Source organism: Poecilia reticulata, chromosome 6, assembly GCF_904066995.2.
Source record: "Poecilia reticulata chromosome 6, P_reticulata-male-v2, whole genome shotgun sequence".
NCBI lineage: Eukaryota > Metazoa > Chordata > Actinopteri > Cyprinodontiformes > Poeciliidae > Poecilia > Poecilia reticulata.
The window spans coordinates 28127346-28150269 of NC_088835.1; the positions used below are offsets into that span (position 1 = coordinate 28127346).

General features: G+C 41.3%; 2 protein-coding genes across 6 annotated transcripts in view; one reads left to right on the plus strand and one right to left on the minus strand.

The window, feature by feature from the left end:
• LOC103466770 (synaptic vesicle glycoprotein 2B-like) overlaps positions 1 to 2466 on the plus strand; it is a 32807-nt gene extending 30341 nt beyond the window's left edge. For all 5 annotated transcript variants that reach the window (XM_081608322.1, XM_081608321.1, XM_017305415.2 and 2 more), the window contains one exon: positions 766 to 2466. In XM_081608322.1, coding sequence (XP_081464448.1) covers positions 766 to 949 — 184 coding nt within the window. In that variant the 3' untranslated portion in view covers positions 950 to 2466. The remainder of the gene's footprint in view (positions 1 to 765) is intronic.
• On the minus strand, positions 2340 to 22365 carry LOC103466769 (aminopeptidase N-like). The gene is made up of 23 exons (XM_008412586.3): positions 22131 to 22365; positions 21608 to 21705; positions 20792 to 20908; positions 20113 to 20299; positions 19905 to 20047; positions 18701 to 18837; positions 18407 to 18533; positions 18158 to 18312; positions 17970 to 18083; positions 16520 to 16663; positions 11741 to 11806; positions 11574 to 11639; positions 11215 to 11387; positions 10675 to 10754; positions 10466 to 10596; positions 10293 to 10348; positions 8356 to 8503; positions 8175 to 8266; positions 7762 to 7872; positions 6024 to 6191; positions 5221 to 5361; positions 4871 to 4952; positions 2340 to 3806 (listed from the first exon to the last, which is right to left on the minus strand). The coding sequence occupies exons 1-23, from the start codon at positions 22268 to 22270 to the stop codon at positions 3642 to 3644; spliced, it is 2841 nt and encodes a 946-aa protein (XP_008410808.2). The 5' UTR covers positions 22271 to 22365; the 3' UTR covers positions 2340 to 3641.
• Positions 22366 to 22924: the final 559 nt, after the last annotated feature.

Consider the following 22924-nt stretch of genomic DNA (forward strand, 5'->3'; position numbering starts at 1 on the left):
ATATGTAACTTTTATAACGAATCTCTTTTTACTTATTTATTAAAACATCATATTGTTATGAGACTATCTGGGAAAATATTGATCTCCATGAGTTTCTATTGCCGTCTGAAGAAATGCACAAAAGCAACCAATGAGAGCCAGAAGTTGAGTCTGGGCGCTGACAATCAACCTCATGTACTCGCTGCTAAATGTGCTAATAGCAGAGAAACAACTTATCATTTCAGGAAAACAGTTTATTCGCCGTTGTCGTTATGAGACAGATTATCTGTGAAAAGAGCAATCTCCTCCTCCATATCCTGCCCGAGTTACAGAAAAAATGCACCAAAATAGCCAATCAGAGCCAGGGGGAGGGTTTTAGCGCTGTAAATCATGTTCATGTAGTTGCTGCTAAATGTGCTAATGGTGGTAAGAGTAGAAATACTTCATAGTAAAATTACTGAAGTAAATGTAAAAACATACAATGTAGGAAAAATAGTCCTGAAAGTAAATTTTTCAAAAAGGTTACTAAAGTAAATGTAACTAGTTACTACCCAACTCTGACTGCAGTTCAGTGTTTTTGGTGTCGTTCTCTGGCTACAGTGCTACAGCGCCACCGATTGGCCCGGCAGATTTACTGCACCATTTTCTGTCTTGTAGACGCACATTTCTTCTTAATCGTTTACAAAACAACTCTTGTTTCCATGTGAACGGGGCCTACGAGTCCTGCTGACCATCAGACTTGGTCCTGCAGCAGCTCGTATCGACCCCGTTGTGTTTCTGTCGCAGGGCGACAGCGTTCGGCGTGCTGAACGCGCTCTGTAAGCTGGCCGCCATCCTCGGCAGCTCCATCTTCGCCAGCTTCGTGGGGATCACCAAAGCCATCCCCATCCTCCTGTCCTTCGCCGCCCTGGTGTGCGGCGGCCTGGTGGCCCTCAAGCTGCCCGACACGAGGCAGAAAATCCTGCAGTGATTTCCGCCGCGGCGTCCGGAGGCAGGAGAGGCGAATCCGCTTCACGTCGGAAGCTGTCGGACTTCATGTTGCTCTCTGCAGAAGGCGAGAACAGAAACACCTCAGCTGTTCAGGTCCAACACCAAGCGCTCGTTTCTTCATGTGAACCACATCCATCTTTACAGAGTGGAGGAAGGAGGAGTTTTTTGTTTTCAGCTCAGTCCATCACCCGGCGGTGGAGCTACTGATGACTGATCATGACTCGATCCATCCTCTACTTCCTGTCTGTCAGCAGCAGCTCCATGCATGAGGAGGAACTTCGCCTTCCAGCAGTTTCACAAACTTCCTGTTTGTATGTTGGTGCTGTGAAAGATGCTTAAGTTTTCAACCCCTGAAGTTCAAAAGCAGCAGTTTCTAAAATCTAATTTACTCTGAAATCTGCCAACAGAGTAACTGTAAATTACTCCATAAATTTTGGAAATTAATTTCAGAAATTTTCTAGAGAAAAACTTGGAAATATTTGAGCTTGAAAAATCAAAAATGTACTAGAAAAAAATGCTAAATTATTTAAAATAATCTCAAAATTTTTCTAGAAAACTTGGAAATTTCTGAGTTTCAAAAGTCGATTTTTTTTCTTTCACTTTTGGAGCTCAGAAATGTCCACGGTTTTCTAGAAATTATCTGAGATAAATCTCAGGTACTGATTATGTTTTGAAAACCAGAATAAATAGTTGGTAACTAAAAGTAAAACATCTTCCAGTAGGAGTGATTCCAGATCTTTTATTCCAGAACCAGCTGGTACCAACCAGCTGGATTTAATCGTATTTAATTGGAGTTTTAGTGATTTTTCTCAAATTATAAGGTTAATTTCAAAGTGTTGATATCAAATTGCAGCTGCTGCATCTTACAGATGGATTATAACTCTCATCCCATGAAACTAACCGGAGCTTCTGATCAAACAGCTGTTTTTCCGTGCCAGACTCCAGCTGTGTGTGTCTTCCTGTCCCGTGTCCTGCATGAGAACCTCCGTCCTGACTGCTGGATCTTCTCAGAAAGACAAACCTGTCTGTGTGTAACTTTAACAGTTTCTGTGTGCTCAGACTTTATTTTGTTTTCACCATCTTGTTTTTTCTTCTGATTTTCACTGACGTGCGTTGCCGCCATCTTTGGGTTTTTTCCTCACATTTCCACTCAAAATGGAATCGCTCTGAATGTGGTTACAGTGCCATCTAGTGGACAAAATAGACAATCACATCCAGGACTGAGACATATTTTTCTTTTTTTTTTTTAAATCAAAGTTTCCCACCGGCCTGTTGTTTTTTGTGTCTTTTTGGGGGGTTGACTCGGTGGCACACGTTTGTTGTTTTATTTATCTTGTTCGGTTCTGGTTCTGGTTGTGTAGGTGGCTGCATGTCTGTCTGGTGTTTTCTCTTGGCTCTGCGTTTTCACCATAATGTGTAAGTGTAACGTGGTCTGAATCTGAACTGTGTTTTTACTCAATAAAAAGGAGAGATGAGCACTGGGACACCAAACCACAACCCGGATCTCTTATTTTTGTTGTTCTTGATTCAGAAAATGGTTTAGTTCAATGAAAAGCTACGTAAAACGTCGTCAATATCCCGCTATTGTGAACAAACACAGTTTCGCAATTTCGGTGTTTACATTAAGTAAGAAATGCGATTAAAATCACACGTGAATAATTTCGTTCACTCGATTAGTCATTAAAAACATGCCCAACTACTTCCTGTTTTCTTCTTCGTGGTTTTTCAAAAGTAATTGGTTGTTGATCATGTGACTCGCGTGATGCAAAAAAAGTGTTTCTGTCACAGTTTTGGACATAAACCAATTTTGATATAGTAAAAAACAAACACCTCAATCTAGAAAAAGATTTTTTTAATTTCGTTTTTCCATTTAGAGAATTTATTTTCAAAGTGTCAGTGGAAATGCAGCTGCACTGCAAAACCCCAAAATCTTACCAGGTATTTGTGTCCAGTTTCTAGTGAAAATATCTTAGTTCACTTGAAATAAGACAAAATTTTACTTTTAAGTTATTATTCAGCAAGATATGGGAGCTTGTTTAAGTCTGTAATTCCTTAATATTGATGAAAAAGATCTAGTTCTACTGGTAGATTATTTCACTTATGGGAAAATGGCTTATTATTGTAGTAATAAATAAATTGTTTAGTTTTTTGTAGTGTAGCAAGCTGAAAACATTCATTAGGGTGTCAGTGCTTGAACTGTACCCGATGTCTTTACATGGATGGATTTGTGCCTTCAGAAAGAAAACAAAGTTATCTTTATTTTATAATTTATATCAACTCTAATAATACAAGTACAGTTACCTAATCAGTGAAAAACTTCATAATAATTAATATTTAATTGGTTTTCAACATTTATTTCCATGTGTTGCTTTTCTGATGCCACTGTAAAACAGAATAATAGACTCCAATTCAATTCAGTTAAATCCAGATCATTAACACAGTGCTGAAACACTTCAAAACAACCAGATTCAATTTACTGTATTTACAAGAATTTATACTACACAATGACTGGCTTTCCCTTTTGCCTTGGTTTCGAGAGAAATTGTTATTTGTTAAGCCTCCCTTTTGTTTACTGAGGACATTTATTCTTTCTTTGTGATTCTGATCAACACATGTTCACCTTCAGGCTGCTCTTCATCATCACCACCTCCTTCCAGACTCACAGCGCCCAGTTAGCTCTGCTGGTTTCCAGTCTGGCTGCTGAACCACTGCAGGACCTCCTGTTTGTTCCTCTGCACCCACTTGATGTTGGCCTCGGTCCGCTCCACGGCCTGATCCACTGCGAGCGCCGCAGAACCGAATCCTGCATCTTTGTGCTCCTCCTCAAAATCCAGCAACTATCAAAGGAATCACAGGACCTCAGGTTTAAACACAGGTCAGACTCAAGTTCAGATTATGGTAGAATATGAGATTTTTGGGGAGTTTTCACACACAATCAAACATTTTCAGTTGCTGAGGTTGGCTTTCACATTCAATCAAAACCTTTTGAAAAATCTGTTCCCCCATCGCCAAGAACCACTGAGAGAATCAACACCAAACCTCAGAGAAAGACGGTGAGCGCAGCTTCCTTCTTCATGAAATGTAAACCAAAATGGAGTAGCGTCAGATTGGAGGATTTCTCTTTTGTCTTTGGTGAAAGGCCACAAACCATTTCTCCTGCTAGCTTGTACGTTGTACGTTGTTTTAGCTGTATTTACCCAGAATGCCATGTAGTTTGCTTCCTGCTTTTAGAGAGGTTAATCACATATGCATTCAAACTGAAGTAGAATTCACATCAACTGAACCGAGACCTGGGTTTTCAGGTGGACTAGAGTTTGTTTGTGTATTCATAACTCCCCAAACGTAACAGACTCTCCAGACAAACAGACTAGAGTTTGATTAAAGCAGAGTAAACGGGGCTGGTGTGAATGCACCCTTAAGGGCTGTGGGTGCCCCACGTTGGGCGCCAAACTCGTTAGGAATCAATCAGTGACAAACAAAAATCCAATTATCACACAACACTCAAAATTTTGCGCGATTTTTAATGTGTACCGTTTCTTCATTTCCTGTTTGATCTGTACAGAAGTACTCTGAAAGGCGCTTCGAAATAAAAACCACTATTATTATTATTATATGTACATGTTGCACATCTTCATCAAACAAACCCCAGAAATACCAACTTCTGATATTTGCAGCACATTTTCTAGAGGCTCTTTTGCATTGTTGGACATGAAAACATTTGAGCCAATTCCAGCCAATCCATCTAGTCAAATTCAAAGTTTTCCAGACAACAAAACAACCATCTCTATCTTTCTTTTGATAAAACACATGCAGTAATTAATCACCTACAAGGTCAGCCTGCAGCTTTGGCTGCAGATCAGCTCAATCCGCTGTATTTTTTAGTGAAATCTAAATCACATACCTGTTGCAGCTCCTCAGGTGTGGAGAACCTCGCTGTGACGCCGCTGATCAGAGAAGCAAAGGAGAAAGAGCCCACACCATACCTGGCAAAACCCACAAAAGATTTAAAATCTCACAGCTGCAAACAAACGGATTACTAAAGTGACGTCAGTGGGAGGTTTGTAAGCAGAAGAAACACTCTGACAAAAGGCAGAATGGTTAAAAACACAAAACTTGTCGATCAAAAACTTAAATACATCAACAGGTGAACAATAAATAAACCAATAAATACATCGTTAAAAATCAACACACCGTTTAAACTGAGTGGTTAAAACTGAGTGGTTAAAACTACAGGCGGAGTTTGACACTCACTCTGTGAACATGTAATCCCAGTTCTTTGTGACAAACTGCCAGGTGAGATTTTGTCCCGCTCTGTTATTGGCTACGGCGGTGATGACGGCGGTGGCGTCCTGTTTCCGGATCTTTGCCGGGTCTAACGTGAACTCCAGATACCTGCAGGTCAGTTTGAAGTGGATGAGTTTGTGTTCTGTGAAAAAGTGACCGAGGATTTGGATCATCTGTTTTTCACAGGTGAAATTGTATCTCGGATCCTCACCAGATTACCTACAGTTAACAGATATAAACATCTAGATGGTTGAATTTGGAGTTTTTATTAATAGCCATAACATTGACTATGGTATAAATAATGTTTATTTGTTCATTTAAGGATCTACATTTGTCTCTTTTGCAGTAGAGACTATTCTTCCTGAGATTCATTACTATAAGGATCCTTTACAAATATTCATAAAAAGACATAAAGGTATTTCTGAAAACACAAACAAAATTAAATTAAACGTACAATTCAAATCACCTGCTTCAACAACTTGCAAACATCTTGAAAAGACATGAGATAATACCTTAACACACAAACTATTTCAACCATATCACATGTTTTCCTGCATGGTAAAATCTGTATTTATGCAGTAATATTATAAATCTTTTATTTTTTTACAATGTTAATTTTATTCTATTCTAATATTTTTTTTAATTTAATGAATTTTATGGTCCAGCTTAAAGTTGCCAGTTTGGACACCAGACTGGTTTCCGTTTGGTTCGAGCTGCTGGACCATCGGAGGCCTGGACCACCAGGCAGGGTCAGTGAAGGCCAGGCTCACCTCTCCAGCAGCTGCATGTCGTTGCTGCAGGCCAGGGCCAGCATGAGTTTATGGGCCTCGCTGGCCACCGTAGCGTCCTGAAACTGCGACCAGGTGAAGTTCCACTCAGCCTCGCCGCCGGCCGCCACGGCGCTGCAGTAAACCGCCGAGCGAAGGTTCGGGTGGATGCTGAAGGAAAGAATGCAGAGCTGCAGATTAGCTTCACCTGTTCATCAAAAAGATGGAGTTCCACATGGTACTGTACTCAGATTACACTTTTTTTTCCTTTTTTTACACACCACAATCTGGAACAAACTTCCAGAAAACTGCAAAACAGCTGAAACACTAAGTTCCTTTAAATCCAGACCAAAAACCCGCCACCTGGTTAGAGCTGATTTTGAATGACAGTAAATGAAACATTGACCAACATTTTGATGTGTAACGATGGAACTTGTGACTTTTATAATATAAAGCACTTTGAACTCCTTGTTGCTGAAATATGCCATATAAATAAACTTGATTGATTGATTTTGCTCCATAGGAGCAAAACAAAAACAGCAACAAAAGACGCCATTTTAAATAGAAAAAGACAAAAATTACAAAACACCAGAGACGGAACAAGGTATGAGCAACCGAAGGCTACGTTAAATGGGAACCAAGCCCAATTTATTTTTTCCCCATATGTAGGCTTGTCACAATAATCATTAAATCAATTAATCGTGTTATAAATTAAAACAAGTTTAATAATTTCAGTTTGTGTTATTTATTGTTTTTCTCTTTTCTGTCTTTCTACCAAAAACTGGATGATAAAAGTCTGTCTCAACAAGCTCTCTTTTCTTGAAGGGCAATTTTGACTTAATAATTAATTTAATTTGTTATTTTGGTTCGTTTTGTTTATTTATTTTGGATATTTAAAATGTCCTCCAGTTTCAGTGTTAAGTGTTCATTAGAATTTAAAGTTTATTCATTTTTGAGAATGGGTTCTTTCATTATTATTATGCCAAAACTTGAAAGTGTTCTCAAAGCAGCAATATTATTGTTTATCGCAATACATTCTGGGACAATTTATTGTCCGGCAAAGTTTGTTATTGTGACAGGACTGGTCATTTCTGACTTTTTCACAGCATTCCGATCTTTTCATCCTAAACAAAATCCCATTTGTGCCTCTTTCATATGTGGAACTAATTCGTAAACTTATCGGCTAGTTTTAAAAGCGTCTGCAGTCTGAATGAAAAGATTTCACTTCGAGTTTCATGCGATCTTGGACCCGCTCTGACGAAGCTCATTTGCAGTGATGCTACATTTCTAATAATTAATTAATGGCATTTTTAAAAACCTCAGTTTTATTTATTTTTTCCTGCATATTTTTTAATATTTTTTTATGCTTTTAGGTAAATATTTCATCCATATGTCGCTCCAGGTGTAGCATTCTATTTGCAGCAGAGGAAGTTATTGCCATAAACTTTAATAAAATATCTCGGCTTAGTAAACATTTAATGCGGTTTTTTTACACACTTTACTGTCCTGATGAACTGTATTTAGTGTTACTGGTGTATATTTGATCAATTATAAGTTAAAGACATAATTTAACGTTAATCAGTATTAAGCATCACTCTGGGAAATACTTTACCATAACATAAGTTGAAATAACATATTGATTATTTTTACCCTCCCTTGTGTCTCTGTAGGTTTTTCTTCAGCTCTTGTTTTCACACACATTGAAATAAACATGATGGAATGTTGCATTAATCAGACCCACGGGTTGCGTTCAGGTTCGTCCATCCACTGCCGGAACCACATGCGGACCAGGTTCTGGCACTCCGGTAGTCCGGTTCTGCAGGCTGTGCTGACTGCATTTACCTGATTGTACCTGCAGGGGGAGACAAAACGTGTTAAAGCAAGACGTTCTGCACACGAAGCAGCAACACTGACACAAAGCTGCCATGTGTGGCCAAAGGGGGCGCTATAACCCATAAAGATGCGGATTTGTGGAATTTAAAGAGTAGTTCTGTTTTTATGACAGAACTACTCTTTCTTTCATAAGAAAGAAAATAAGAAAAAGAATAGAGTTATCATATTTTGAATTTATTCTCATACAACTTTATTCTCATGATATTATGATTTTATTCTTGTAATATTAGCACTTTATTCTCGTAATTTAATTTGACTCACTGGTCAGTGTGCTTCTCTGGAACTTTGGTCCAGTTTGACGTTATATTCCTGAAGTACAGGAAGAGTGGAGTCACCTGTTTCTTGAAGTATTCCTGATGAATCACAGAAACAGGAGAAGATTGAGGTTTACCTGTTTAAATGCTCATAGCATACAAACGGCTAACGTCTGAGAAGTCTTCACCTGCATGGGCTCATAGACTTCGGTTTGGTCCAGCATGAGGTGGAAGTAGTTCAGGTTGTTGAGTGTAGACTGCCAGGGCATGTACTCGGTTTCCTTGATCAGGTAGGAAGTCGTCCTGAGAGCCAGACTGGTAGAGAGCAGCTGAGCTCTGCAGAGGACAGACGTACAATGCATCCAAACTGGAGATGATTTGTGTTGCTTGGTCAACATGCTGAATTAGACCAGAATGATCATGAATATCACACAGCTTTTCTGCCTCTCGGTCTTTAGGCTTGTCAACATGGATGTTGAAACCTCCCACAATTATTAAGCAGTCACATTCAATTCATTTAATCAGGGCTTAAGTGGAACTGATTTTTTTTGTATTGATTTCTATGTTATCATATAATATTAACAAAAACAGTTTCATTATAAAATTGTGATTAAAAAAAAAAAAAAAATATATATATATATATATATATATATATATACGGGGTCGGGTCGCGGGGGCAGCAGCTTCAGAAGGGAGGCCCAGACTTCCCTCCCCAGCCACTTCTTCCAGCTCCTCCAGGAACCCCAAGGCGTTCCCAGGCCAGCCGAGAGACATAGTCCCTCCAGCGTGTCCTGGGTCTTCCCCGAGGCCTCCTCCCGGTGGGACGTGCCCGGAACACCTCACCAGGGAGCAGTGGCGCAACTACACATTATTCAGGTGGATGCGAAAACATAGATCGGCGCCCCCCACCACCCAACCCCCCGAGGGAAGGATCGTCAGGGTGAAGGAGCGACGCTCTACCCCCCCCCCCCCAGGCGACGATACGTGAAGGGTAAAACTCGCTACATTTACCTCGTTATGTGCGCGAGGTGAAGGAGCGTTACACGCGCCGAAGTGTATGGGAAAACAATCATCGGCGCCGCCCCCTCTGGTGCTGCGCCCCTATGCGTTGCATACCCTGCATACCCACTTTTTACGCCACTGCCAGGGAGGCGTCCAGGAGGCATCCTTACCAGATGCCCGAGCCTCAACTGGCTCCTCTCGACGTGGAGGAGCAGCGGCTCTACTCTGAGTCCCTCCCGGATGACCGAGCTTCTCACCCTATCTCTAAGGGAGAGCCCAGCCACCCTGCGGAGGAAACTCATTTCGGCCGCTTGTATCCGTGATCTCGTTCTTTCGGTCATGACCCAAAGCTCATGACCATAGATGAGGGTGGGAACGTGTTTCCCCTGGTGAGTGCGTTAGGTTACGCTTCACCGGTAATATGCGCTTCCGAACCTCCAAAGCAACGGAGGAAGACAAGTTAGCAAAACAAACTCGCAAAAAAGGACTTATCCTTCAGGGACCGAGAAATGAAAAGGAAAAGAGGAAAAAGAGCCAAGATAAAGGTATGTTAGCTTGCCACTTGGTAAAGTAATGTTTATCAAAAAAGATTTGCAGAGCTGCTAATAGGAAATTAGCTCCTATTAGCTAGCAACTTTGTATTTGTGTGAAACTGAGTTTTAACTTTAAATTAGTTGATTGCATTTGTGAGATTTTTTGACCTTAATTATTGTTTGATAACAATAATTAAAACTTCTGAATTTTTGACATTGTCTAGCCAAAGTGTTTTTACATCAGGCTACATGGGTACTGCATTAACATATCAATGACCTACTCTGAGCTGTAGTTAGGCTTATTGTTTGCTGCTGAGCATGATAATTTATGTGACTAAAACAAACATTTTTACATCAGTTTGTGGAACTAGTACTTTTTCATTATTATCAGTCAAGATATGACAAGATATGACTTTAAGATTTTCGGACTACAAAGGTACCATTTACATGTTTCTGTTCACAAAAAAATTTTTTTTTGTAAAATTATCTGCTAAATATTAAGGTAAATTGACACAAGACTTGTTCCCTGATCTTTAGCAAGTATTTGTAATTTGCACTAAAATAAATACAACTGACTTGACTGGTCCTACCTAGCCAGGTTGAATGCGTCGTCCACCAGCTGAGCTCTGTTGATCAGTGGGATCACCTAAATTGGGTTACAAAGTCAGTCTGCAGAGGTTGAAATACTTCTGGAGAATACAAGGTAAATCTATCAGCTGGCAGATGTTCTGCTAGCTCCATCAGGTAAAGTGTGTTTGGTTACCTGGTGGTCTGTACTGAGCTGAGAAAAGAGCCGCTCCCAGTTCCCCAGGTCGTAGTTCACCCGATAATACCCCGTCACATTGATGTTAGCCAAAACCCAGGAAGGCCCAGTCCTCAGGTCCACATTCAGATCTGACAAACACATTTTGAAAACATTTCGTTATATTCAGCTTAAGCTTTCTGCACATTTAATACACTTTAATTGCACACCTTCCTTTTCCAAGAGCCACCAAGTGTCTGTGTGGACGTCTCCGTCTTTCATCCAGCGCACAGGGATCATCCACTCGTACCTGAAAAACCCAAAGCTGTTAGAGCTCAGTCTGCAGAGCTGCAGTGGGAAAAGTGTTGCGGATGCACAACTACTGGCAAAAAGACAGAATCAACACTGTCTGAAGATGGTACACTGCAAAAACACAAAATCTTACCAAGTGTTTTTGGTCTAGTTTCTACTGCAAATATCTTAGTGGCAATAAGACAAAACTAACTTACAAGTATTTTTTTTGCAAGATATAGGAGCTTGGTTTTAGTAAATAATTTCTTTATATTGATGAAAAAGTACAAGTTCAACTGGGAGATTATTTTACTAATAGACATTTTTCCCATGATATATGTGAAATAATCTGCCAGTGGAAGTAGTACTTTTTCATCAACATTAATAAATGATTTACTTTAAACAAGCTCATGTATCTTGATTGATCAGAAATCAGCTTTGCCAGAAGTTGTGTTTTAAATTGTTTCATGGTTGCGTACTTGTATGGCGATTCCACAGTGACATTCGATTCTGGATCCAGCAGGAAGTGATTCTGGGAAACAAGTCCTGTGCTTGTATCTATGGTAACCACTGGGAAGCCCATCTGACGCACCCAGCGGTTCATGATGGCGTCAATTTGATGAGGAAGAGACACATTGTTGTCTTGTACTGCCTGCAGAAATCAAGTTACTGTGAATAGATTCACAAACTACGTCTAAAAGAAGGATGTTAATGCTTTCCATCAGTAAATAGAAGATATCTGAATGGTAAATGTCATGTATTTATCCAACTAATGCGAAGAAACCAGAATAGTCACAAGAAAAGGAAAAGGCATTGAAGTCAGAAGCCCTCATCTCACCATTTGCAGATGTTTCCACAAGTCACTTCCAATTGTGTTACCATAGGAAAAATGTCTGAGGTAACTCTGTGGACAAAAGGGGAAAAAAGTTGCTTTTGGTCAAATAGTTTAAACCACAATAAGATGAACTAATCTACTGTTTTTGTGTGGAAAGAACAAACTCATACGCTGAGTCCTTGTTTGAAGACCGACTCTGACAGGAAGTCGGACAGCATCCTCAACACCGCGGCTCCCTGAGACACAAACGGAGAAAAGGAACCAGGTCACCTATACCAGCTAAAGACTAAAGTTTACCTTACTGTGTTTAGAAGTTGCACTTAAGAAAATGTTCACCAATGAATTCAAAATAGCATGTTTACATAATTCGGCTTGTTGGACAATAAAGGAAGAATTTGGATAAGGTGCCACGGTGATGGTGCTTTGCTTCTCCAGAGAAAGGATGAAACTGACAGTGGAGGCTCAGAACCTTGAAGATTAAATATATATATATATATATATATATATATATATAAAAAAAAAATTCCCTTCTCACCCTCCGCGGGTGGTCTGTTTCATCCTCTGAGCTCGGGTCCTCTACCAGAGGCCTGGGAGCTTGAGGGTTCTGCGCAGTATCTTGGCTGTGCCTAGAACTGCACATTTCTGGACTGAGATGTCTGATGTTGTTCCTGGGATCTGTTTGAGCCACTGCTCCAGTTTGGGGGTGACTGCCCCGAGGGCCCCGATGACCACAGGCACCACTGTGGTCTTCACCTTCCAGGTCTTTTCCAGTTCCTCCCTGAGGCCCTGGTACTTCTCCAATTTCTCATGCTCCTTTTTCCTGATGTTGTAGTCACTTGGTATTGCTACATCCACCACAACGGCTTTCCTCTGTTCTTTATCCACCACCACAATGTCCGGTTGGTTCGCCATTACCATCTTGTCTGTCTGGATCTGGAAGTCCCACAGGATCTTAGCTCGGTCATTCTCCACCACTTTTGGGGGTGTTCCCCACTTTGATCTCGGGGCTTCCAGTCCATATTCTGCACAGATGTTCCTGTACACTATGCCCGCCACTTGGTTATGTCGTTCCATGTATGCTTTCCCTGCCAGCATCTTGCACCCTGCTATTATGTGCTGGACTGTCTCAGGGGCCTCCTTGCACAACCTACACCTTGGGTCTTCTCTGGTGTGGTAGATCTGAGCCTCTATTGCTCTGGTGTTTAGGGCCTGTTCCTGGGCGGCCAGGATGAGAGCCTCTGTGCTGTCCTTGAGTCCAGCTTTCTCCAGCCATTGGTAGGTTTTCCTGACATCAGCCACCTCAGTTATTTGTCGGTGGTACATCCCATGTAGGGGCTTGTCCTCCCATGATGGTACTTCCAGCACCTTGTCTTCTGTTCCCCATTGCCTGAGACATTCGCTGAGCACATCATCCGTTGAGGCTTTGTCCTTGATGTATTTATGGATCTTGGATGTTTCATCCTGGACAGTGGCTCTCACACTCACTAGTCCTCTGCCTCCTTCCTTACGGCTCGTGTACAGTCTCAGGGTGCTGGATTTGGGGTGGAACCCTCCATGCATGGTTAGTAGCTTCCTAGTCTTAACATCCGTGGCCTTCATCTCTTCCATTGGCCAGCTAATTATTCCGGCAGGGTATCTGATTACTGGTAAGGCATAGCTGTTTATTGCACGGATCTTGTTCTTGCCATTGAGCTGGCTTCTCAGGACTTGCCTTATTCGTTGGAGGTATTTGGCTGTGGCTCCTTTCCTTGTGACCTCATCGAGGTTGCCATTTGCTTGTGGTATTCCCAGGTACTTGTAGCTGTGCTCTATGTCTGCTATTGTTCCTTCTGGGAGTGAGACCCCTTCTGTGTGGGCGACCTTCCCTCTCTTTGTAACCATCCGACCACACTTCTCTAGTCCGAATGACATCCCAATGTCAGTGCTGTAGATCCTGGTGGTGTGGATCAGTGAGTCGATGTCTCGCTCGCTCTTGGCGTACAGCTTGATGTCATCCATGTAGAGGAGGTGACTGATCGTGGCCCCATTCTTGAGTCGGTATCCGTAGCCAGTCTTGTTGATGATTTGGCTGAGAGGGTTCAGGCCTATGCAGAACAGCAGTGGGGACAGAGCATCTCCTTGGTATATGCCACATTTGATGGACACTTGTGCAAGTGGTTTGCAGTTGGCTTCAAGGGTGGTTTTCCACAGCCCCATCGAGTTTGCAATGAAGGCTCTTAGAGTCCTATTGATGTTGTACATCTCTAAGCATTCAATGATCCAAGTGTGTGGCATTGAGTCATAGGCTTTCTTGTAATCAATCCAAGCGGTACACAGGTTGGTGTGTCGGGTTTTGCAGTCTCGGGCGACTGTGTGGTCTACAAGGAGTTGGTGTTTGGCTCCTCTGCTATTTATGCCTATGCCCTTCTGTGCCTTGCTCATGTATGTATCCATGTGTCCGCTTATCTTAGCCGCTATGATGCCTGACATGAGCTTCCATGTTGTAGAGAGACAGGTTATTGGCCGATAGTTGGATGGGACTGAACCCTTCGAGGGTTCCTTCTGTATCAGGATTGTGCGCCCTTCAGTTAACCATTCAGGGTGAGTCCCATTTTGTAGCAGCTGGTTCAGTTGAGCTGCCAGTCGCTCATGGAGGGCAGTGAGTTTCTTAAGCCAGTAGGCATGGATCATGTCAGGTCCTGGTGCTGTCCAGTTTTTCATACCCGAGACTCTGTCTTGGACATCTGCCACAGTGATGGTTACCGGGGCTTGTTCAGGGAGGTTGCTGTGGTCCTCTCGTAGAGAGGTTAGCCACTGTGCATTGCTGTTGTGGGACGCCTCCCTTTCCCATATGCCTTTCCAGTATTGTTCAGTCTCCAGCCTGGGTGGGTCTGCTCTGTTGTTATTACCCTGCCATTGAGAGTACACTTTAGCTGGTTGGGTGGCGAAGAGCCGGTTAATCCTCCTGGCTTCATTCTCTCTCGTGTATCTCTTTAGGCGGCTGGCCAAGGCTTGGAGCCTTTGTTTGGCAGTTTCGAGTGCTTCAGGTATGGGCATCTGGCTGTACTTCTTGGGTACTGATCTTTTCATTGCACCCCTTTGGAGCTCTGACAGTTGACTCACTTCCCTCCTTGTTATCTTGATCTTAGCCTCTAACCGTCTTTTCCATGGTGGGTATTGGGTCTCATGGTTGCTCTTATAACCAAGCATCTCAAGGATCACTGATGCTGAGTTGTATATCAGCTCATTGGTTTCTGTTATGGTGTTGGTAGGGATCGTTCTCAATGCCGAATTCACATCTTCAATGAGACTTTCTGATGGTACTTCACTCAGCCGTTGTAATTGGCGTCGGGGTCGTCTGGTGTTCATTCGGGCCATGATTCTCTCTCTCAGGTCAGTTGCTGCCTCGTTCAGCTCAGATGGTTGGTTCATTACTGGGGCTACATACCCAGTCTCTGGGCGGGGAGTTGTAGTTGACTCCCTTCTGACCTGGCATCCTGGCTCCTTCCCGTAGCACTTGTGTCGTACCTCGTCAATCTCCAGTTGTGACAGCAGTTGCCGTTTGCGGATGTTGGAACACTGAGCTACTAGTTGTTTGGCAGTTAGTGTTGACTGGGGATGTCGAGCTAACCATTCCTCCCACAGTCTTTGCATGTAGCCCCTCTGACTAGGATTACTTGAGTAGTAGCATTCCAACAGATCCATGTTTTCATCTCTCGCCCATTTCCGTCTTGTTCCAGTAGCCCACTTTTCATCAGGGTGCTCTGGTCCCCAGCACCTGACGCAGACCTTGTTTGACCGGGCGACGTCTGAGCCGGCATGTCATGCTTATTTGTGTCTCTCATGGTATGAGGTAGGCTATATAGCTCCAAGGGTCTTGCCTAAGGACCCACACTGACAGCTCAATGTCACCGTTGTAACTTTTTGCCCCAGCCCCCAGCCTGGCCTCGAACCCGGGTCTCCCGGGTGGAAGACTGGTGACTTACCTATTGAGCTATACAGTCAGCTATATATATATATATATATATATATATATATATATATATATATATATATATATATATAATATATATATATATATATATATATATATATATATATATATATATATATATATATATATATATATATATATATATATATATATATATATATATATATATATATACACATAGATAGATAGACATAGATGCTGTGAAATTTAAGATGCAAACGGACTGAATGGTAGTAGAGTTTTTGACTTTTGGGACCAGGAATGCAGATGGTTCAAAATCACATTACTGGAACTCTTAGTGGCCTTATGTCAGAATGGCGTTAAGTGTAGGGAGAGGGAACCTAAACATAAAAAACACCTCAATTAAACATGTTTTTAGGAATATGTTGCATCCTGAAAAATAAAAAGGGGTGGATTTTAACTAAAAAGAATAAAGATTATAAACCAAGAAACTAAATGCCTTTTTAGACCCGCTGAATTTAAAGAACCAGAACCAAACGCAGAGAAGCAGCATTCAGTTTATGTACCTCAAATCCAGAACAAACTTCCAGAAAACTGCAAAACAGCTGAAACACTGATTTCCTTTAAATCAAGACTCAAGCCCCACCTGGTCAGAGTTGGTTTTGAAACATAAATGAAATGTTGACCAACGTATTTGAAATGTATTGATGATTTTAACAGTCGCACTTGACAAAATGCTAAATGTCTGTTTTTAGTTTTCACAACTGTTGACACATGATGTGTTTAGGATTTTTTTTTTAAATATTTGCACATTGTAAAGCACTAAAAACTGCAGTGTTGGTGAAATGTGCTAATCAAATGAACTTTGACTGTCAGGAAAAAGTCAAGAAAAATGTCTAAATTTTACAGGTTAGGGTTTTTAGCTTGTAAGGTTTAATTAACTAGTTAAGGAGTTAATTGTGTTAGAGCGGACTCAAACTGCCATGTTACCGTTTGCTGGATAGCTTGGCTGTACCTTGCTGTAGGAGATGGTGTCAAACTGCTCCATGATCTGTCCTGGCAGGTTGATACTGTCTTCCTTAGAAGTCAAAGGATGAGAAGATACCAAGGCGTCGACTGCAAAGACTTTCTGCACGTCGTCCAATACGATCAAGTCTTTCTGAATCAAATGGATGGACATAAAGTCACTTAATGTAGCAGTTGGATAGAGATAACCGGAGTAAATGCAAAGAGCAGTTTTCAAATTAGAATTTTATTAATTAAGGGAAAACAACCTGGATCAATGTGAAAAAGAAATTGCCTTCAAAATATAATAAATAGAAATGCCTACCTTAGCAACAACAACTGACATCAACATCGCCAGAGGAATTTGGACCTTTCTGCTTGGCAGAAATGGTTTTCTTCAGCCAATTAGAATGCTTATGAGTATAAATTGTGTGGTTATTGTCATAATACACTATCTGTATTGGATTTAAGTCCAGACTTTAACTAGACCACTCTAAAACCTCTTTTTTTTAATCATTCAGAGGCAACATTGTTACTGTACTTTGGATCATTATTCTGCTACAGAACCAAGGTGTGATCTGGTGAAAGTTCCAGCACCAATGGCTGGATGTTCTGCAGGATTTTCTGGTGGAGAGCAGAATTAATGATTCAGTTATAGAAAGTCGTCCAGGCCTTTAGGAAGCAAAACAGCCCAGAACCCATCAGTGTTTTTGATTGGTCCGTTTCTGAAATGCTGTGTTAGTTCTAGATCAGATGGCCCACACCTTCCAAAAAGGTTCACTTTTATCTCTTCAGTCTTAAAAGTATTTTCCCCAAATGTTTTTGTAAATGTGATTTGGGCCTTTGTGTTCTTCTGCTGGTTGTGGCCTAACTCTCCCGTGCAGCCTCTCATTCTTATTGCTAACTCTAGAACTCTGACCTTAATTGAGGCAAGCTTTAGACATTATTCTGAGTGATTTTGTGACTTTCTGGTTTAATTATCAGTGTCTTTAGACTGATTTTGTGTCTCCTGGGAAAGTTCAGTAGTGCTTTATGTTTTCTCCAGTTTTCTCCAATTGTGGTTTGTGACTCTCACTTTGGTTCACTAGTATGAACCAAAGTGGTATCAAAGCCTTAGAAATGGTTTTATGCCACCTTCTCCAATAATAGTTGCCAATTACTTAGTTTTTCTACCATTTTTGGATTTTGTTTTAGGTAATGTGTTGCTTTTTCAGACAGTTTAGCTGCCAGAAAGGTTCTGTTTAAATTAATTTTACAGCTCAGGTGATATTCAGGCACTTACTTTGGTTTCTGGTCTTCTGTTAAGGAGGTTTGGATAGTTATTTTTTCCCCTTAGTGAATTAAATCATTTGAAAACATATCTTTGTATTCACTTATACTGTCATTATCTACCTTCAAGACAAAAATTGAAAAATATTTTCACATCACTGCATGTCCTGAACCCCTTGCTGGCTCCTTACCACATTCCAGTCCGGTTCTGCATAGTCGGCTCCCAGGTAGGATACGTATGAAGCAAAGCCTTCATTCAGCCAAACCTCATTCCACCAACGCAGTGTCACCAGGTTACCAAACCACTGCAGCACACCAGGGGAAAGTTTGTTGGCCCACTAATCCATGAAGTTTTCAGTTTAAAATGGAAAAACGTTACCATGTGTGCCAGTTCATGAGCAATGATGGTGACTGTGGTTTCTTTATTGCTGATAGAAGAGGTCACGGGATCATAGAGGAGGTTGGTTTCTCTATATGTGACCAGTCCCCAGTTTTCCATCGCCCCAAAATAAAAGTCTGGCAGAGCGATTTGGTCTGTGAATCAGAGTTGAAGGATTCAGGACAACCTTTGGGATTTGTCTGTGTTTAAGGCATGAGTTTTCTGAGCTTCACCGTGAAGAACACTCACCTGACTTTCTCAGGGGATACGAGATGTTATAGTAGGACTGGAAAAAGTCCAGTATGGGTCCAGTTACGTTGAGAGCGTAGTCCCCCTGTCCCTCCTCGATGGCCTTTTTGCGAGCCCAGATTCGAATCTGAAGACACAAAAGCAAATTTTCAGTGAACGATCAGGAAAAACTGCAAACATAACAGAATGAAGACTGGTAAAGCTAAACCAAGCAGCGTGAAACCAATGATTCATTTGATTCCCTGATTCTCCTAAAGATAGGACTATATGAGATGACAGAATAGGATGTCAAACCTGAATGTTTCCTTGGGTTGTGTTCAGGTAAGCGTAGTCGGACACGATGATGGCCAGCAGGTAGGTGGACATCTTTTTGGTGGCTTCAAACTTTGTCTGCAGCCACGTTTCTCCGTCAGCGGTGATGGTTGCGTGATCTAAACAGTGCAAGCAGTTAAAGTTTAAAAGTGGGTGCATACATTGTAATGATGTTGCAATTAAATATAAAAGAAAAGATGTTTTGTAGTAGTTTGCACAAACCGGAGCATATATCCAACTGCATCATTACAATCATAATACTAAACAGAAAATTCAGATTTGAATATTCGTGATAGATTGATGGTCCCATCTAGAGGGGACTTCTTGTTGCTTTTATGGGCTGAGCCCCACTGAGCCTCAACAATCAAAGCTTTAGACCAAACTCTCCACAACCATGGGCCTTAGGAGAGTGATGTAGCAGGAGATGGATATGCTTGTTTCGACAGATCTACAGTAATTGGGATACTGCTTTGATGATCGAGAAGCTAAGCTACAACTTCTTGGACTAGTTGATCTATATTGCAACCCTCACATATGGTCTTAGTTACTAGAGACATAAGAGATTCTTCAATAGGATGGGAGGGTTGACATTGGGATCTGCTCCAGATAGATCTGCATCGTCAAGATGAGCCAACTGAGTTGGTCTGAGGTGGATTCTTCCTGAAAACTCTCCGTTGTTTCAACTGGTCGGACATCTTGCAGCAGATGCAGAACTCAGCAGGTTGCACTTGTTGTCTAAAATAAACAGGGTTTTTTCACTCTGTGATTTAGTAAAGTACTTAATTTATTGTTGTAAAAGCTGACTGACTAGCAACAATAAATAAATTCTCAAGGGTCAATAAAAAGGAAGGGCAGATGCTTTCTAGTTTTTTATGGATTGGTCCTGAATCGAATATTAATTTTTGCTCTCAAGTTCCTGATTATCACATTTTCTCCTTTTTGGGATTTTCTGGCGTGGGTTTCTGAGCTACATCTAGCTTATAAAGACAGAAAGTTACTTAAAGAAGGACATTTAAGATTTAGAAATTGCTTAAATATAGCTTTATACTTGGTTTGCTCCAGACGGGCTTTTGTAAACCAATGGACAGATGTACTCTTTCTAGTCAAACCCATGACAATATTTTTGTCCTTTGAGAGCCATTTTAGGTCTAAAGCTGCAAGTTTGTGCAGTTATAGTCTTCCTTACCCATTTCCATGCCGTTGGACAGGGCAACGGTTCCTGTTGGGTGGATGAGGGTCATGTGGAAAACTGCTTTCATGGCCGGCTCATCAAAACAAGGAAACGTTTTTCTGGCATTAGTGGGATGCATCTGGGAGGTTGCAACAATCCTGTGAAGAGTTTCAACTGTTTAAAAAGTCTAACAAAGATACTAGAACAGGGTAGAAAAACTTACTTTGTGACTCCATCTTCTTTATATTCGCTTCGGTAAAATCCAGCCAGATCATCAGCAAGCTCTCCTGTGAACTGGGTAAACAGCTGGTACTTATGTCTTGGAGTTAATTTACTCCTCAACTGGATGACCAGGTACTGCTTTTGAGGCTGAAACCAAGTTGACTTGATTTTGGGGACAGATGCACCTTCTGGAAAAGACATTTAGGGTGAAAAAAAAGCTGTGAAATATCTTTAAAGTAATGAGCCGATAACTGGAAGAACCACCGTTAGGGCAATAAACATCTCTATGTGAGAAATTTGCTCCAGCAAGATCCAATGTGTCACCAGACATTTGTTTGAGCTTTGCACTGAAGTTCCTACAACAGCATTTCAATCAGATTGAAACCCAGCCATTACAACAAAACTAATGATTTTTTTTAATTTCCAGTATTTAGATTTAGACAAAAGGATTTTGTAGCAGTAGTGGCTTTTATTTTGCAGAATTCAGACAGGAAGTGTTTGGGAATTGAAAGCCCCAGCCTTCGTGGATGGTGCACACGCTTGTATTGGGATTTCGCTATTTGATTGTTTTTCTTTTAAAGTGCCTTGAGATGACATTTATCGTAGTAAATCAGCCTGTTATGGATAAACTGAATTGAGCTCATTGAGAGAAACATGTTTTTTATGAAAGTTTTCTATACCTTCAGAGGTTAGCGTGACAAAATGTTCATCTTCCATCTTTGTATAGTTCAGCTTGTTGGAGTGAATCAGAATCAGATCTGTTGCTTCCAGACATTCAAACTGAACGGTGGACCAACCTGAAAAAATGGAGACATGCAAGGCCAACAACGTTTAAACTGAACTTACCAACACAATAGATAAGACAACATCCAAACATTTTTTGTATTTGATCTGCTGATCACCTGTTGAATCTAATCAAGGGACAATTTGTCAATTAGTTGGTGCATGACTGTAGGATTATGGAAATGTCTAACTGCAGCTCTGATAAGGCTATCTACACTCTAGGTTATTTAACCCTACAAATGGGGTCCAGCTGACCCCACACCCATATCACTGTATCAGTTGCCTCAGTCCTCGCACGCACACGGGTTAAGATGGACTGTGAGTCAGTGAAAACAATCTTGTTTTAAACGTGTGACTTCTTTCAGCAGCACATACTTACATAAAGCTAGGATATTAAGTGTCAGGACCTGCCTGTCTGAGGTTTCTCCTTTCGACCTACATCGCTGGTCAGGACTTACTCCATCTACTTTAACTCATCACCAGGTGGTGATCAGGTGACCATTCTCCCTCTTTCTTTACCCAAGTGTCTGACGGATATGGCCTTATGCTTGATGGCATGATAGCAAAATAGATAATTGACCCAAGCTAGCCTGGTACCTGGCAGACGTCTGAGGCATTTCATGCTCCTAGAGCCAGATTATGACTCCAGGAGCCGGCATTCAGAGCCCCCCACCCACGCCTGGGATTCGGCTCACATTGCAACTTTTACTCACCAGTGAAAATGTAGAGGTTAGAGTTTGGGTTGGGTTTGAGTCGAGGCCTCAGAGTGATGTTGTAAAACTCAGGGACTAAATCTCCAGGAAGACGATCCCTGAAGAGAGAGGCATAAAAAATGAAGCAAAACGATATTTAGTGTGATGGTAGAGTTGCAACCTAAGTGCAGATTAGATTAAAGTTTTCATTTTGTTTTTGTTGGTAAAACTCCAGATTTTTGAATGACTTCCTTTGCAGTGCAATTCTCAGACCTTCAGCTCTGCTTCCTGGATGTATTTCTGTTATAAATCTGATTTGTGCAAAAAGGAAGCATTCTCCTTTTTATTATTGTAATTCAGATGCATTTTTCTGAATCTGCACAAAATCAAATACGAGTCAGCTGACATGTTTTTTGATGCCCAGCTGAAGTTTCCTTGAAAGAAGAGAAACTCTCATGCTGCTTTGTGGTGTGAATCTTGATCTCCAGCACCTCTGCGTCTTTCGTCAAAACATCCTGTGGTGTGAGTGTCTGTCATGTCGTACCTGTCCCAAGCCGCTGTGACGTCATCTCTTTCCCTTCCTGTGATGGCGATAGTCCACAACGTGACGAGGGTTGCCACAGAAACCACGGCCAAGACGACGCAGAGAACACGCAGCCAGCTGACTTTGCATCTTTTCCCCATGGTACTCCGATCTGCTAATCCAGATTACAGCACAGCTTCAAGCTCAATCACTGCTTTGCTGCAGACGGCTGAACAAACCTGCTCTTGTCTGGTTAGTCTGGTTCATGCAGGAATGAAAAACAGAAGTGTCTGTCAGCAGTTAAGCTCCCCCTCTGCTCCTCCATAAGGAGCTGTCACCCTTGAGGAATGAATGGATTATATATTAGGTCAGGGTAGCGTTGGTGGGAACTATCTATGCTGATAATCACTGATAAACTACTCAGAAAGTTAGTATATGATCTCCCTCCAGTCGTAAAACTCTGCATTTCTGCCAGGCGTTCACACACACGTGTGACGCAGGGATTTTATTGTCTATTTGTGGGAGTTAAATGGTCGAACATTTCAGAAAATAACCACAACACAGACCTGCCTGGACATTCATTTCTGATTCCTCATTTGTTGTGTTGCAGAACTTTGGGCGTGTTGATGCAAATTAAATTAAGTTTGCCCAGATTATTTATATTGGTGTGAATTTGTTTTATTATGTTTATTATGAATTTTAATCAAAATGCACTTTTAAATGCATTTTTATTTCTTTCAACATCTCGTATTTAAAATGCTGTGTTATTCTTTTCCACTTCTTTTGACCAACTTATCTGGGAAGATAGTAAAAAA